Raw genomic sequence first — 15,710 nt, forward strand, 5'->3', positions numbered from 1 at the left:
CAAAAGAGCAGATCTGCTGGCGACCTCTGCAAATTTATAGCTGTAGCGGACACTCATACAGCTCTATAGGAGGTTTGTCGATTCGGTGAGTGAAGTTGCAACGTCCAAGGCCTGGCAACGGTCTGGCCCGATTTGGGTCGGCGTGACTCAGCAAGGCGCATCGCCAACTTCGCCTCAACCTACAACGTACGAGTATGTACGTGCCTCCCCTCTCCTGAATTTCTCATCATCACAACATGCATGCCTCGTCATTGGCTATCCAAAATTCTCGTGCAGGCATCAAGTGAAGCCTGATTGCTTGACAGTTATTGACTCATGCAATTTGCTATTATCTGATTACTATCCAATCAGTCGACAAAATACTGCCACACGTATACCAACTCCTCGAGGCATAGCAGAGCCCCTCCTCAATGAATTCTTCATCCGCCATCTCGATCGCCATCAAAGAGCCTCAAAATGTCAGTGAGTCGATGTGCTCGTTGATGAAATCATAGCTGTCGCTCCTGAAATCATCCTTCAAAAGCCCATTCTCCGTCGCATTATACCACAACAGCTCCTTGTCCTCGGTCCACTGTGGCCACTCGACCCCGGCATCAAGCCCGACATTAGGATCGAGATTGTACAGAAAGTTGATGTAATACGCCCGGCCGGTCCGCGTGGGGAAAGACGAGTTGTCTCCGCCGAAGAAAACGCCTGTGTCTGATCCGTGCCGAGTGCCAAAAAATTTGAGTAAGCCAAAAAACTTGTCAGTCATCCAGTCGTACGAGGCGAACGACGACCAGACCGACACGTCAGGGCGGTTCGCGGCCACGTTCTCCAGCGTCCAGCGGCGGACTAGAGTGAAGACGATGTCGCCCAGGATGGACGCGATCCTCTTCCTGCCTGCGTAGGGGAACAGGCCCACGAACTGACCCGTGCGATACGGGCTTCCGTCTTCAAGGCGTTCGCTATAAGTGCTGACGAAGTCATGGACGAGGTTCCAGTCGGCGTTGTGGAAGTACAGGTCGGCGAGGTAGTTGGTGATCTTGTCCGTGGTTCCCATGTCCCCTTGGAGGAGGCTGAATAGCGTTCCCTCATCCTCCTGCGAGCCAAAGATCATGGGCACGGCGTGGAATTTGCCTTCCCGCGCTAATACGTGAGGACTCGCCGTCAGAACCGTGCCGTCCGGTCTGGGGAGATACGAAAGAGCCAGTGACTCGTACGATATCAACGCGGGAACAGAATTGGCTGCTGCAGCGAACTCGGCGTCGGTCAGATTCCGGAGACAGCTCAGAGAGTCGTCGGCGCCATCGCATCCAGCGACCTGGACGACATGCTGATACAGCTCCTCCGCCTTGGTCGAGTTCACGGGATCGACAGGCGTCACAGAGCCCGAGTTCATGATGGCAGCGCGGAAGAGAGGCTGGCCGTTATAGTCAGCATCGCCGTCATACATGACGAGCTGGTCCCAGACGGAGATGGAGCCGGCGGACTGCCCCCAGATGGTCACCTCGGAAGCGTTTCCGCCAAAGGCCGCAATGTTGTCAGCCACCCACTGAAGCCCCATGCGCTGGTCGAGCAGCCCGGCGTTGGCGCTCCCCTCGTTCAGAATGTCCTCCCCGGGCATGAAACCCCACCCGCCGACGCGGTAGTTGACCGCCGCGAAGATGAAGGGCTTGCCGAGGTCGGCGGCCGCCTTGACGAACTTGGCGGGGTCGTTGGTCACCGACGACGTCCCGCCGACGAGGAAGCCCCCTCCGAAGATGTAGAAGAGCACCGGCAGGGAAGCGTTGGCCTGCGTGTCCAGGGGACGGGTGATTGTGATGGTCAGGCAGTCTTCTGACTGGTTCTCGTCGGCGGCCGGGACGCCAAACGACTCGACCACAGCCTCAGTGGCGACGGCCGCCAAGGGGGGGTTCAGGACCAAGGACAGGTCGAAGATGGGACCCTGGGGACACAGCTTCGCCTTGCGCGTGGCGTTGAACGTGCCCAGGGGAGTCGACAGCTTCTGCGGCGGCCTCATCCGCAGCTCCTTTTCCGGGGGGTCGGCGTACGGGATGCCATTGAAGGATTCCACGCCGTTGGCTGCGCTGCCGACGATGGTGCCCGAGGGGATGGTCACCGAGACGAGGGCTAGGGGGGCCGACGCTGCGGGCGTGGCAGCAGCCCCTGAGAGCGGGATCAAGCCCAGGCCCAAGGCCGCCCACGGGATGGCGCTTCTCATTCTTTTGCTTGAGAAGAACGAGCTGAGGATTAAAGCTCAATGCAATGAATATATACTTATAGCGAAGTCTTATAAGTGAGTATGGACTTGAATATACGCAACAAAGACGAGGGCCAACTCTTCATCTTATATAGACCAACGATATAGTAGAAGTCGACACATCTACACATAAGATGGTCCTTCTCAGAATCATCGGATGATGCCTTCATCGAAGCGGTCAATACTAATATCATCCACATCTCAGACTCTGTTTCAGCCAGCCACTTCTCCCTCTCAACCACCCCACGATCATTGCTCAGCTTCCATCACGTCCGCCACCAAATCGACATCCACCATCAATGCCACCTAAAGTCCATCCCTCCCCTTCCCCCCCCTTCTCATCCGCCACAAAGCTACCTACTTCCACTTTTATCCAAGAGAAGCAGCGCAGCTTGAAACTTTCTCCGGCTCATAACACAACTCAAGCAAAAACCCCCGGGGTTCACTGGGTAAGAAGATGCAGCCAACATCCGACCGCCATGCATGTCTCAGTCCATCATCATTCGGGCATCACTACTACGTATCTCAAACAACATTTGAGCTTCGTCAGTTCCTCGGAGATGAAAGAAGTGCCTCCTCCCCCCAAAGGGATAAGAATCTGCGCACAGCTTGGCAAGCTTGAATATTATTACTACTACGTACACTCGGAAACTTTGCGAGACATTTTGTGTCTTGTGCGACATCGAGAAGTATCAGACATCTTATGAGATAATAACGTACAAACGTACGACCTCAACGGAAAGACATTCTGACTGCTTTGACTGCACACTGGCGGCGCCATTTCAAGCCTCCGTGACCCTAGACCTGCAGATCGCAGCTTTCTCGGATGAAGATATTACTCTATTATCAACATCAAATGCCGTGTTACCAAAGGTGGAGGGAGCATGGCGTAGCTGAACTCAGAGCTGCTTCCATTCATCCAAACCTCACATACCCTCTATCTCAAAAGGTCACATCATTCGAAAAGAACTCGGAAAGCTGGGTCAACGAACATCCGACATCATGAACTCGCAATTAAATAGAAATAGCCAAGTTTATTAGGGGAAAAAAATGCACACACAACGATGCTATGTTTTTGTTCGCTCTCCCCTTTCAGAAAAACAGAATAACAAACCACGCACAGCAAAGAAACTGATAATCCAGCAAACCGGCAACCGAAAAGGTATTTGTAAACTCTGCGCCCTCCCCGTTTTCCCCAATAAGACTTCACGGCCTGCCCTTTCAACCAGATCCACGACTTATAAGAAAACAGCACTAAAAAGATAAAAGCCAAGTCCGCTGCCTCAAGAAAGAAACCAAGAAAAGCAATCAATCAAAACTCCCCTCTTCGCCAAATAGGATTCGTGTGGCCATGGCCACAGCACGCCAGCCTTTCACAAGAAAAGAACAGAAAAAAAGGCTTTTAGTACGCTCAACGGAAAGAGAAAAAAAGCAGCCCAGGTAATACAAGTATTGTTGTGAATAGAACATGCAGAATGGAAAACAAAGAAGAATCTGGCCCCGTGCAGGAAGTCGAGCAGGCCGTCCGTCATCAGGTCGTCAAGCCAGTGGTTCAAGAAGGAAGCGGTGTGTGGCGTATAAGTAAGTTAGTGGTTCGAACAGATAAAGAAAAAATGAGCGAGTGACAAGTTTGACAGAAGGAGAGACACAGATGGAGTAAAATGACGAGACAAAGAGAGAGAGAGAGAGAGATGGCAAATAGAATGAATTTGGCAACTAAGAAAGGACAAGAAACAGAAGACGCTGGCAGATGAGTCAAAATGAATCAAGTATGGTACAGATCATGAATCTAAACGTATTATCGTTTGTTTTTTAAGTCATCTCAAGCCATTCGTGGCTGTTGTAGAGGCGGCTGGGACTGTGCTGGTCCGACGAAACTGCAGGCTGCTGGTTCGATTCTGCAGTGAGTGATAGGCGGAAGAATGGTTTGAGGCATGCTGGACCGATAGATGTCGTGAAAGGCGGTTTTCGCTGGGTCGCTCGGGTCCACTCTCACCCCCATCAGCCGCGGGTCTCTCCAGGAATTTCCTAGTGGAGGGCGTAGTAGATGTAGACGGGACGGTCAGGCGAGAAGGCTGCAGGAATCGTCGTCGGCTAAGGGCTGAAGGAGGTTGTGGCGTGGTGCCTCCTTCGGGCATCGGGGTTGCGGCGTCCGAGGCATTAAGATATTCCCTCGTCGCACCCCTAGAGCCACCATTTACTTCGGTGATGGCCCGGGATGGAGCACGGAATCTGGCTCCCTCGTCTTCCTCACCAACGGTGCCCCGACGGTTACGGACAAGGAACGAAGTCCGCCGGCCGCCTTCGTCAGATTCATCGCCCGCTGCCCGTCGGCGCAATAGTGCGGATGATCGTCGGCCATCTTCTGCCTCTTCGGTCACGGCGCGGCGAGCGCGTGACACAATAAGCGACGCTCTGCGGGATATGGACTCGTTGGGAGTGGTTGGAGTGGAGGCCGAGGCCCGGGGACTAGTCAGAATGTTGCTCCCGCTCAAGATCATGTTCCTTCGCTCCTCATACTTGGATGTGGCTCTGGGACTGCTGATGACTTGCGTGGCCTGCTCAGGCACGACACTCGAGCGGCGGGAAACCGAGTAAGTTTTGGTGTTGAGCATGGTCGGGGTTCGCGGGGGTTCCAGCTGGGAGTGGGAGTTCGGGTTCGGGCTGAGCTGCGTGGTCACAACCTGCGGGATACCCGTCGTGGGGCGAGAGGTGCCGCCCTCGCCAAGGGCGATGCAAAGCTCCGTCAAGCTGCGGCAGACACTGTCTGTTCTCCGGCGGAGCTGACGATCTGTAATGCCGGAACCACCACCTCCGACAACGCTGGCGGAGCCTGATATAGGACCAGGTTGGCCAGGCTCACCCATCATGGATGACAGCGCAAGGGCATCGTTCGCCGCGGTCTCGAGCGCGCGATAGACCTCCGGGCTGAGTATCTGCTTTATCTTGCTGAGAGCCGAGTGCAGGTTCGTGTGTGCCTCTCGCTGTGACGACGTGGTGCTGCTACCAGCATCTGTCTGCTGTCCGGCCGCCGATTTCCGGGGGGAAAGCGACATGGTCGTGACGGTCGTCGTCGCCGTCGGCGGCCTCTCTTCCGAGGCTTTGATCACTGCGGCAGCCGAGGTGGGCGGCAGCTTTCCTGTCAGCTCCAGGCGGTGGATTCTCGATTTCAGCTCGTCCAGTTCGTCCCAAACAGTGGACGGCGCATTAGTGGACGTAGTCGACTCGGTTCCTTCCGCCAGATTGCCAGCGTCGGCGCCATCGTCCTCCTCTTGCATCTCAAATGACCGATTCAGAGGCGATGGGTTGTAAGCCTTGGTGTGGTTCTGAACGAGTACAGTCGCCTTGTGCGCCGATGAGCGTGCCGAGCTAGAAGCCGGGGCGTCAACCACGGTTGACTTTCTTCGGCCGTACAGAACGCTGTCTACGGCCTGGTCATGGAGGCCTGTGGACCGGGGCGTCATGGGCGAAGGCCGTAATCCCGAGCTGGTGGATCTTGAAGGCGTGTCTTCGGCGGCGCGAGAGGATATGGCCTTGTCTCTGAGCTGGCTGCGGTAGGCGCTGCTTCGCGCGATCTCGCTCGTCAGTTCATCTTCGTATCGAACTGAGCGGCTACGCTCTCGATCCTGCTGGTCCGAGAGCCTGCGGTTGATTGAAGAGGGAGGAGACATCGGGTAATAAGAGGAGACATTTTGGGAAAGCGGGCGCCGACTGCTGGTGCGATTGACTCTGAACTGCTGCAGACCGAGTTAGACATTCAAATGGCCAGAAAGGATCGCAATTTGGTTTCGCTTATTCCTGGGGCTTCATTTGTTTCTTTGTTTTTTTGGTTGTTTCCTTCACTTACCGAAGAAGAGTTTGGGTCGTTGGCATTGTCGGCTGCTGAATGGCGCGCTGCCTCCTCAGACGCAATTTTCATGAATACATCGCCCGTGTCGTCACCGTTTGTGCCGTGTCTGGACGTCGGAGGACTTCGCTGGTCGAAGAAATCGCCATCCGAGGCGCGGAGAGTGTGATCGTCAGTCGAGTCGACATAGCGATCTTCGTCATAGGAGGAGCGAGAGCTGTAATTCATTTCGTCGACGGAGCTGTGGCGAGAGCCGGAGGATCGGGAGGCCCGAGAGGGCGGAACGCGAGAGGTGGTCGTCGAAGCCGTGCTCTGGCCTGCAGTGGCTGCGCCGTTCACCGACGGCTTATAGGAAACAGGTGGGCGCTGCAGCGGCTGGTCCTGGTTTTCATCTGAAGGGCCCGCCAAGGACGGCTGCTTGGAGGCTGGCGAGTCTGGCAGGTTCCGAGCCCGCAACCTCAGACCGAGCGGCTTAGGGTCGGCGGCAACTCGTGTGGTCGGCGATACGGCGTCTTCGATGGCGGGCTGGCGAGTGCTGAGTGACGTTCGCGGGCCGTCGGGCGTCACTCTGCCGTTGGCGTTTGATGTTGTGCGAGATGCCGGCAGCCGGCGGGTGCTCTGCTTGAGCGACGAGGTGCGCGCGAGGCTAGAGAGCTTGGCCTGCGCAGCTTCGTCGGCGAGGCCGTCGGGGAAGGATACGGGGCGCCTGACTCTCCGTTCCTGCTCGACGATGGCCTTGACTGACGTCTGGTACGAGGCTCGAGGGCGCAGACTGGGGCGCGGCGGCGAGGCTGGCTTCTCGGGCGCGGGCAGCGACTGGCGGTTGCGCGCGGTGGCAGAGGAGGCGAGGATCTTGTTGAGGGAGTCGGGTCGCGTCCTGGACTCTCGCCGGTCGAGATGCGAATCGATCGAGGCCGCAGGGGGCGCGAGGCGTCGGGGGGAGAGCGGCAGCGACTGGTGCTGGTGCTGGGGCTGCCTGGAGGACGAGGACGAAGACGACGGTTGCGCGGCAGCGTTCGGGGCGTTCTTGATGTCGGCAAAGCGAAAGGACGGCAGCTTGGAGGAATTGTGGCTCTGGCGATGCGAGTGCAGGTTCGACGAGGGGCCGGTGATGGAGGGAGGCGCTGCACCTGCGAGCGTTTTGCCTGGGAGGCTGGCGGCTGTGGAACGAGCCGCAGCGAAACTAGCAGTCTCCGTCATCTTGCCTGGCTCAGGTACCGGTACTGGGCAGCGCAGCGTTGGGTGGTGCGAGCAGCGAGTACAAGAACATGGACCACTGGGACTTCGCGTCGCTCATCAGCCACAGCGAAGGGGGAAAAGCAAGGCGATGGGAAAAAGCAAATAAAAAGCAAGATTGGGGAAAATTGATGGCCCGTATTCAGTCAGGGCAGGGTCAGGTCGGCCGCCGTCGGGGCTGCGGCGTTGATGAGCGGCGGCGGGCGTGCAGTGCAGCATCTAAAGCTTGATGACCGCTGCAGGCAACGTACGAGTACAAACAACAGTCTCTGCTGGTGCTTCTCAGGTGGCCCGGAGCCGTCCGTTGCATGGAGCAAATTTGACGGCCGCGACAATTACCAGTGCTCGCACCCTCTGGCGGTCGAGTCTGGCTGCACAGTAAGGTGTGTGCTGGAGACGTGGAAATAGGCGCCCCTTGCTTTCATAGCATGGCAGCCGTGCAGGGGTCCGTCGCAATCGCGAGACAGGCAGGAGGAGAAAAAAGCAGACAAGCGAGCTGAGCGCAGAGAGTCGATGTCGCCGCCTCAAGGGGGATGGATATCAAAAGACCCGCCGGCTACCCGCTGCAAGCCGAAGTCGACGCGTTTGGATGTCCTGAGCTGGGCAGATTGAAGTACGGGAAGTCACGTACACGGAAGAAGCGCACTCAGGAGCACGGCCGGCAGCAGAATGAGAGAGTGGAAATAGTAGAGAAGAGCAGGAATCACGGTGAGCGACCTCTGAAGGGAGGGGAACGCGAAGGGGGGGGTCCTCTTGGTAGGAACTGCACAGTAATAGCGGCCCTGGACACTCAACGACTTGCAGCATGAAGTGGGCTAGACAAGCATTGCTCTTCCCCCTGGCACGAGAGGGCAGAAGGAAATAGTGGACATTGAAGGACTGCAAATGGGCTTCCATGGGGCGGAAGAAGCCTGGCATGGCATGGCCTGCCCTGCCCTGGTGCGGATGCTGGCGATGTGGGTTCGTCCATGTTGGTAGCATAACAGGCGCCATATGCCGCAACCACTAACAGCAGTGCTAATCCAGGGCGTAATGGTAATACCATTCACAAGAACTGCTTGCAGGCATCATGACATGACAAGACGCAGAAGAAGCGGGAACCGAACTAATCGACGGGAGCCTTGGAGATGGGCATGCGTGTATGTACAAAGTATCCTATCCGATACCTACCTACCTACCTATTCATCTGCTCGTGAACAAGACGCAGACGGCTGAAGCTTCTCTTGCAGCCTCGACTTGACTTATGCCAGGCAGTGATACCTAATGATGCCACCTCTTTCAACAACCTCCCTCTAGCCATACAGGGCGCATGGCGCATCACAAACGTAAGGAATCAACTTGTACATGGTATTAGTATACATATCAAAATCCAGCCTGGATGATTCGGCCGCCCGCTCGCCGTCGTGGGGCCTCTGCTGCGCTGCTGGCTGGCCAGGCCAAGTGCCATGCATGTCCGTTGCGTCCCAACCTCTTAGAATAACGGGACACATGCACCAAGATGGAGCCCGGAAGGCAGCAAATCTGGTTCCACGGCGGTGATCATGGGAGCAGCAGGCCACACAGAATGTGAGATTCGACTGGTGCCGTGCAGTTCGACAGCGCTGCCCGTCTCTTCCCGCCGGCTAGATAGCCCTCTTTTGTCTCCATTCCCGCTTCCCACACCTGTAGGTGCTCCTCCCTCCCAAGGCGCGGCAAGGCGAGGCAAGGCAAGGCAAGGCAAGGTAAAGAGCTTGCGTCTGTTCGGAACGACGGGCGGTTCGCGAATCAATCGAAGACCCGGGATGACATGGGATTGGATGGGATTGTGTGGTCAGTGGTTCCCAACGGTTAGCGCCCTCTTTTTCGATGCCGGGCAGGGAACTGGGCTGGAATTGCGCCGCACCACCACGTTTTGAAAGGCCTCATAGAAACTCGCTTATACGATCAAATAATACATAACGAGGCAGAGAGCCTGGATTGACATGAGTTCGCTCCGTATGTACATGCTTCGTATTACCCGTACAGGGACAACTCTCGACGGAAAGACGACGCTTGCGAGAGCCCCGATTCTGCCCTGCACTCGTCCAAGTCGTGTCTCTCTCTGTTCTCTCAACAGCCGGGCAGCGATGTCTTCAATAGTCTCTCGCCCTACCTTGCGCCTATTTCTCCCTTGCACCTTTGTTACCTTCTCTCCATCCGCATGTGACTGCCACATCCGAAGATTCTTCACAGTAACATCGCAGATGTCACTCCGGAACTGAACCAGAGGGAGAACCACAAGAACTGTGTCGAGGTCCACTGCAACTTAAGCGGGCACCCATAACCGAGCCGCTTGAAACGTCACGACGACAAGATTGATGCCATGGGGGGGCCATTGATTGCGGTGGATCGGTCCCCCGGCGGAAATGGCGCTATGCCGCCTTGGGGGATATTGAAATCTCAAGAGTATCAGAAAGTTTTCAGGTCACTTACGAGGAAGCCCTGGGTTTTGGTGGTTGTAGGTGATCGATGTGTACATCAACAGACTGGACTACCAAAACCTCCATGTACATGGGAAATAAGACACCGAAAGGGGCTTCATCCCGAAGACGGGACAGCAAGGGCCATCAGCCGGTGTTTGCGTATCAGGCCTAACGAGGGTTCTCAGTTGAACTATCCTGTTCTCGTAGATTTCTCATTTGCACCGCGGAGTAATACTAGGAGGGTATGTAGTTGAGGATGCCTCTCCGGATATCATGCACATACCTTTAGGGAGCGGCCAACTCATCTTGGTGATTGCAAAGCGCCAAGCTGGCCGTTGTCCTCAATCGAGTGAGGTGAGATTGGCAAATTTGGTCAAGCAAGGAGACTTTGCCCAACTTGTGTGTTCTTCGCCGCGCTCTGCTGGAGCAAGGTATGTAAGAGTAAGACGAGGGGGGAAAAAGAAAAGAAAAGCAAGCAGAGATTCGTCGCCCCCAGATTTCCATGCAGAGTTGCTTTTTCCTCGATGCCAATCTGGAACGATCCGATCGCCTGTGCGCGCGCTCTACCTTATCTGTAACACATACCTTGGGGTGCAATAGTATCCGTTCAACTGCAACCAAGTACTCGTGCAGCCGACATCCCACTAGAGGCGGATGATGGGCGTCTCCTTCGGACAAGCTTCTGCGACGTTGGCTCTGCTGCCAGCCAGACAAGCTGCCAACCGAGGTGTCTGAATGTGGAGTACGTACTACTAAACGAATTTGGAGTTTGTTTGCTTTTGCTTCATCTTGTGAGGCAGCTCGTCCACCTCAGGGGCTTCTGACCGGTGAGCGGTTCTCGGTCAGAGCACAAGGTGGGTAAGACTTCAAATCAACACTCACAGACACCACATGAACGCTCTACTGCTCTACTTCATGGTCGTCTACAACCACAGGATGGAGCGCATCAAGTCGACGGCCTACTGTAGGAGCTTTTAGCCATTTTTGTGTATCAGTCGTCAGGGGTAAATTTCTCTTGTTGAATCTTCTCGAACTTACACGGGGGCGGCATGTCGGGGCCCCTTGCGGAGACCTTTAACCGAGCGCACATGGCGTCACGCCTGCCTGGTTGTTACACTGTCAATACTCTTCGTTTCCTTTTCGTCTTCTCCCTCCCGTGTCTGGTTCTTCAAGACGATAATGATGTCTCTAATCCCCATCTCTTCCAGGTAGATGCTGGAGAAACTCTGAAACACACCCTCAGATAATGGTCGACAACCCGCGGCGCTGAACGAACGTCACACTCGAGGAGACGAACAGGGCTCTTGTTTCATGACCTCTTTGCATCTTGTTAAGCGATGCTTGATGATGTTCTAGCGTCTTGCGCTGCATACTATGGCCGGAGATCCCTATGTCATGCGCTTTATTCGGATGCTAACCAATGCACGATGGCAAAGAAGCTTCTCCAACTCTCTCATGCTGAATTCTCCGACACGTTGCTGGTACGTAGTTCCATCGTCTTACCCTGGATCTTGGTTCTTGGTACCGTTTGCAGGTCATCGGCATCAATTGCTTCGTGTTTCACGTTTGTCGAGACCGACCTGCTGCAGAGATTCCTTTCTTGGCCGCCGACAGCCTGTCCTTTTGCTTTGCTCTCTCTTGCTGTTCAATTTCTTGCTTCCAGTTCTCCCAGGCAGAGGTGCGTTTGGCCCATTTACCTTGGTACGCAGTACGCATGATGTCAAAGCCACAATTGACGCATTTACGCGAAGGAAGTGTCAAAGAGGCGAAGCACCCTATGCTTCGAAAATTAACGTTGCCCAACTCATCGAACGTATCCCTACACAAATCAGACTATGTTGGTATCGTAGTCAGACAATATCCGATATAAGCCGCTTCGTGCTACCAGCAGTCACATTCAGGCAGCCTCGTCACCATCTTCTTCTCTCACCTAGAGCTTGGTCAGGATACCGCATCAAATCGCGACGGCGTTGTTTCAAAATGCTCGCCGGGGGGAGCCACGTTTCATCCCCTTGGATTGCGTTTCGTAGGTTGGTAGCTCGGTAGCTTATTCGCACCCTGGAATTGGGCTGCATTCTATAACCAAATGCGTCTCAGGTCCCTCTCGTCCACGTTGTTTCTGATGCTCGCCGGAGACGATGGCAAACCACTCGAGAACGGCGAGCAGCTTGTAAGTGCGCAGTCTACTGTAGCACTTTCAATGGCCACAGTCCCAACGCCTCGCCTTGCACTACAGTATGTCCTGACAGTGCGAGCAGGACAAGATCAGACTGCTAGTAGTATCCTTGAACATTCTTGCCGTCTAATAATCTGCAGGTTCGTGTTACAGCTAGCAAGATGCTAATTTGACGGGCAGATCAGCGGAATGAAATTGCGATGAGCCCTTTTGGTGCATGGTGCACCAGCCCTTTGTTGGCCCTGCCCCGGCGCTTTTGCTCAAAGACAACCGATTACTGATTCGATGCTCAGGCCCTTTGTGGTGTCCAATGGGTTCATGTGGCAGGACTGTTTGCCTTTTGGTCATGGAATGCTACAGTGGTGGTTGGTGTGGAGAGAATAGGAGCCAATCTACCTGTACTCCAATCCCACCTTGCCGTCCAATTCCAACGGACAGGATATGTGTATTAGCAGTGCCTTCCACTTGTCCACTTCATACCCAGCTGCGTTCTTACTGAACGGTGTTGCTGCAAGCAAGGCGGAAGACGGGAAGCAACCAAGTCATGGCGACATGGCAAGCTATTTCCAACTCTGCTGACCACTTACATGCACCTACAGTAGACTGGATTACATACCACACGGCCACGGCGGTGATCTGTGGTGGTGGCATGGTCCCGAACGGGCGGTTATGTGAGATCTAATCGAGACTCGATGGATACTGACTGACTCAAACAGACTGACTGACACAGACGGCATACGAGTACGTATGTAGCTATATTGTCTATTTATAGGCAATGGGGAATTGGTTCGTCAGCGCGTGGCTTTTACTAAGTTCGTGTAATGGCTTGGTTTGGGTGTTGAGTGAGGGACGGAGGGACGAAAAGACGTTGGATCTCGAAACTGAGCCAATCATGATGACACAGAAGAATTTGTGCGACGGAGTACGGAGTTATACTGACAAGTAAGACTACCTTTGTAATGCTGGGCAGTCCTACGCCTGTACGGTGCTGTCAGTGAATATCTAATACATACAGTAATAGCAGCTTGTACAAAATAGAAGCCTGGATAAGATAGAGGGCTTGGCTGTGATCTCGATGCGTGCCCTGGACGAGATCCTCCCATACGCCAAGATCAGATTAGTGCGTATAAACGGACTCCATGCTTGAACCGCACTTTTTGATGTGAGCAGATTTGCATGAAACGCGTGGAATTGGCTGATCATATCACAACCACATGGTACCCCCTTGAACCCTTGAACAACCTCGAGAGCTTTGACTGTGATGGTCTCGAGATGAGGTCATTATCGGGTACGTTGCCAGACGGACGAAAAGCATGACATGATGTTCTTGCCACTTCAGCTGCCCTCTGGTTGCACTTGCTGAGACTATTGGCCCTCCGTGCCCGCAGCCGTTTGCCATACGGAGTCACCGTCCCCGTTCTCCGGGAGGCAGCGTTACGGAGCTTGGTGGCTACGGGGCCAGAAGGCGGAGGGGAGGGTCCGGAGATCCGAAACAGCCAGGCCAACAGAGCGCAGGAAGAGAGGCCAAGAGATCAAGTCAAGAGGAACCCCGATATATAAAAAAAAGAAGGGTAGCTTGAGGGACGAAAAAGCAACAAGCAAGAGAGAGAGAGAACAAAGAGTGAGGGTACATGTACCTAGCGCAGTGCAGTGCAAGCAACCGGAAAGAGCTCGAACAGAGGCGCCTTCTTCTGAAAATTTCTGGCCTGCAGCAGCTGCGGACAGACTCGACGGGGCCCCACCCAGAAGGGCCAAAAATAAGAAGTCGCGCTGCACGACAATTTGGGCGCTCGGCCTGTGATTGGCCGGCCGTTGGCGCCTGGCGGGCTGGGCAGGGCTATATTTAGCCTAGGCGCTGTTTCGCACGCAATCCCTGTCCTCCGCTCAACCACTCGAAACGAGGAGGTGGGGTTCGACCCCTACGCGTTACGAGCATGTACAGGGACTCCAGGGACGCTGCAGGGAAACGCTGGACGGACTTGGTTGGACGAGGAGCGGCGCCGTGCAGCGCGCAAGCAGGTCATGCTGGCGGCGGTGGTACTGGAGACGTATTGTATGCGCCGCGAGATGTTGAGCAGCTTCAGTTTTGCCAATCTTCTCTCCGCTGCTGAATGCTTCCCTACTGTACCTGTAGTTGTATGTAGGCCGTCGGGCGGCTGCGCGAAGAGGCGGATGCGGTGCGCAGACGGAGGGGCGACCGGCAAGGCACAGGTACAGGTACAGGTACAGGTACAGGTACAGGCACAGGCACCGCATTCGAAGGGCATGCATGTTGCGCCTAAGCAGGTTCCAGTTGGTAGCGCGTGTCTACTTTTAGCACTTCCATTGACTCCAGTGCCAGGCAAAAGGCAGCAGTAATTGATTGCCAGACACGCTGTGGAGGGCGAGAGAAACGAGCAAAGGACAAGAAAAAGAAAAAAGAAAAAAAGCTGACCCATGCATGGGTAAGGTAGCCAGCATCACCAAAGACTCGGAGTAACTTTCAGCGTGCCTTACCCTCTGTTCTCGCAGGTATTCGTGGTAGCTCCATGAACGGGTCATAGGTAGCCTGTACTTGGTCTGACGCCGCCGTTGCCGTGGCGGCTGAGCGGCCGGGAGCCCTGCTCTAGATGCCGGTCAAGGTCACCGCTACCTGTGGCCCCGTAGCGCCGATAGCAGACACCCCTCGCACCGGGTGCGAAGTACCGTTACGGGCATACAGGCACAGGTAAGCGCTCAACTGCTTCGCCCGCCTGGCTCACTGCAGCTGCCCCCCTTCCAGCTCAGGTACCTGTACCGCTACCGGGTGCTAGGCACTGCTCCAGCTGCTAGTGACCTGGGAGGCTGCCCCCCCAGCCGCCGTTTGTTCGCTGGCGAGCCTCTCAAACACCGTCACGCCAACGCCAAATTCTGGACTCGCTCTCTCGTCCTCCAACTCTTTCTCTTCTCTTCTCTTTCTTCCCTTCCTCGCAACATCCGCAGCCTCTCCCCCTTCCCGCTCGCCCTCGCGCAGGATCCGGCATCTGCACCCTCTGGCGCTGCCTTGTTGTCCCTGTCCTTCTCCCTCGCCTTGTCCTTCGCCTTCTTCTCTTCCTTCGCATTTCGCATTGCGCCCTTCGCCCTTGGTCTTCTTTCCTGCTCCAGCGGCTATCCCGTCCCTCCCACCTGCATGTGGCCGTTCCGCTAATTAGGCGCCGTTCTTGTTTCACCTCGACTTTTTGGTGCCATTCCTTGCAGCTCCCTTTCTCGACTCGCCTCGATTTGGACCCTCGCACGCCTCATTGTCCTGTCCGTCGACCACCCGAGGCCGTTTCTGCTCTTCGTTTCCTCGCCTTCGCCTTCTACTTTCTTGCTCCTCTCGTGTCGGATTCTGGCCCGCTCAAACCCGCCGCAAAACGCCCAGTGCCGCGCCTCCAGCTGCTTGCGTCCGTCTGATACGACGCCTCTCGGGCCACAATCCCGACCGCTTGGTCGCCTACTTCCTTTCTTGTATCGCGAACTGTCAACACCCGGATTCAGCTGTGCTGTCCATTGGCTACGTTCTTGATTTCTATTTTCATTTTCGGTTCTCCGCAGTTCGACACTCCCTTCATTCGAAACCATTCATTCGACGCTCGCTCTCTTGTCCATCTTTTGACGCTTCTTTCTCTTTCTTCCAAGCGGCATAACTTTCGAACGAGCCGCTTCACTCTAATATTTCAGCTCTTGGTTTAGTCGGCACAAGCACGCAATAACTCACGTGTCAAGCATTGGGGGTTCATGCGCGCGAGAGACCCGAGTCTTCGAAAC

The 15,710-nt window shown here is 55.2% G+C and overlaps 3 protein-coding genes across 3 annotated transcripts; 1 reads left to right on the forward strand and 2 right to left on the reverse strand.

Annotated features, from left to right (window-relative positions):
* Nucleotides 1-451: 451 nt before the first annotated feature.
* On the reverse strand, nt 452-2,203 carry BBK36DRAFT_1158283 (alpha/beta-hydrolase; the record flags this gene model as incomplete). Its single annotated transcript, XM_024894093.1, has 1 exon — nt 452-2,203. One exon carries the CDS (start codon nt 2,201-2,203, stop codon nt 452-454), a length of 1,752 nt encoding a protein of 583 aa, XP_024750765.1.
* A 1,856-nt stretch (nt 2,204-4,059) lies between these two features.
* BBK36DRAFT_1196681 (hypothetical protein) lies at nt 4,060-7,337 on the reverse strand (the record flags this gene model as incomplete). The annotated part of the gene is made up of 4 exons (XM_024896950.1): nt 6,090-7,337; nt 5,106-5,979; nt 4,522-5,075; nt 4,060-4,491 (listed from the first exon to the last, which is right to left on the reverse strand). Exons 1-4 carry the CDS (start codon nt 7,287-7,289, stop codon nt 4,060-4,062), a joined length of 3,060 nt encoding a protein of 1,019 aa, XP_024750766.1. The 5' UTR covers nt 7,290-7,337.
* A 4,409-nt stretch (nt 7,338-11,746) lies between these two features.
* On the forward strand, nt 11,747-13,502 carry BBK36DRAFT_1140097 (hypothetical protein; the record flags this gene model as incomplete). The annotated part of the gene is made up of 9 exons (XM_024893351.1): nt 11,747-11,796; nt 11,864-11,936; nt 11,977-12,001; nt 12,542-12,613; nt 12,673-12,683; nt 12,913-12,932; nt 12,981-13,062; nt 13,113-13,230; nt 13,282-13,502. 9 exons carry the CDS (start codon nt 11,747-11,749, stop codon nt 13,500-13,502), a joined length of 672 nt encoding a protein of 223 aa, XP_024750767.1.
* Between the last annotated feature and the right edge of the window lie 2,208 nt (nt 13,503-15,710).

Source organism: Trichoderma citrinoviride (assembly GCF_003025115.1).
Source record: "Trichoderma citrinoviride strain TUCIM 6016 unplaced genomic scaffold BBK36scaffold_5, whole genome shotgun sequence".
In the NCBI taxonomy this organism is placed as follows: Eukaryota; Fungi; Ascomycota; class Sordariomycetes; order Hypocreales; family Hypocreaceae; genus Trichoderma; species Trichoderma citrinoviride.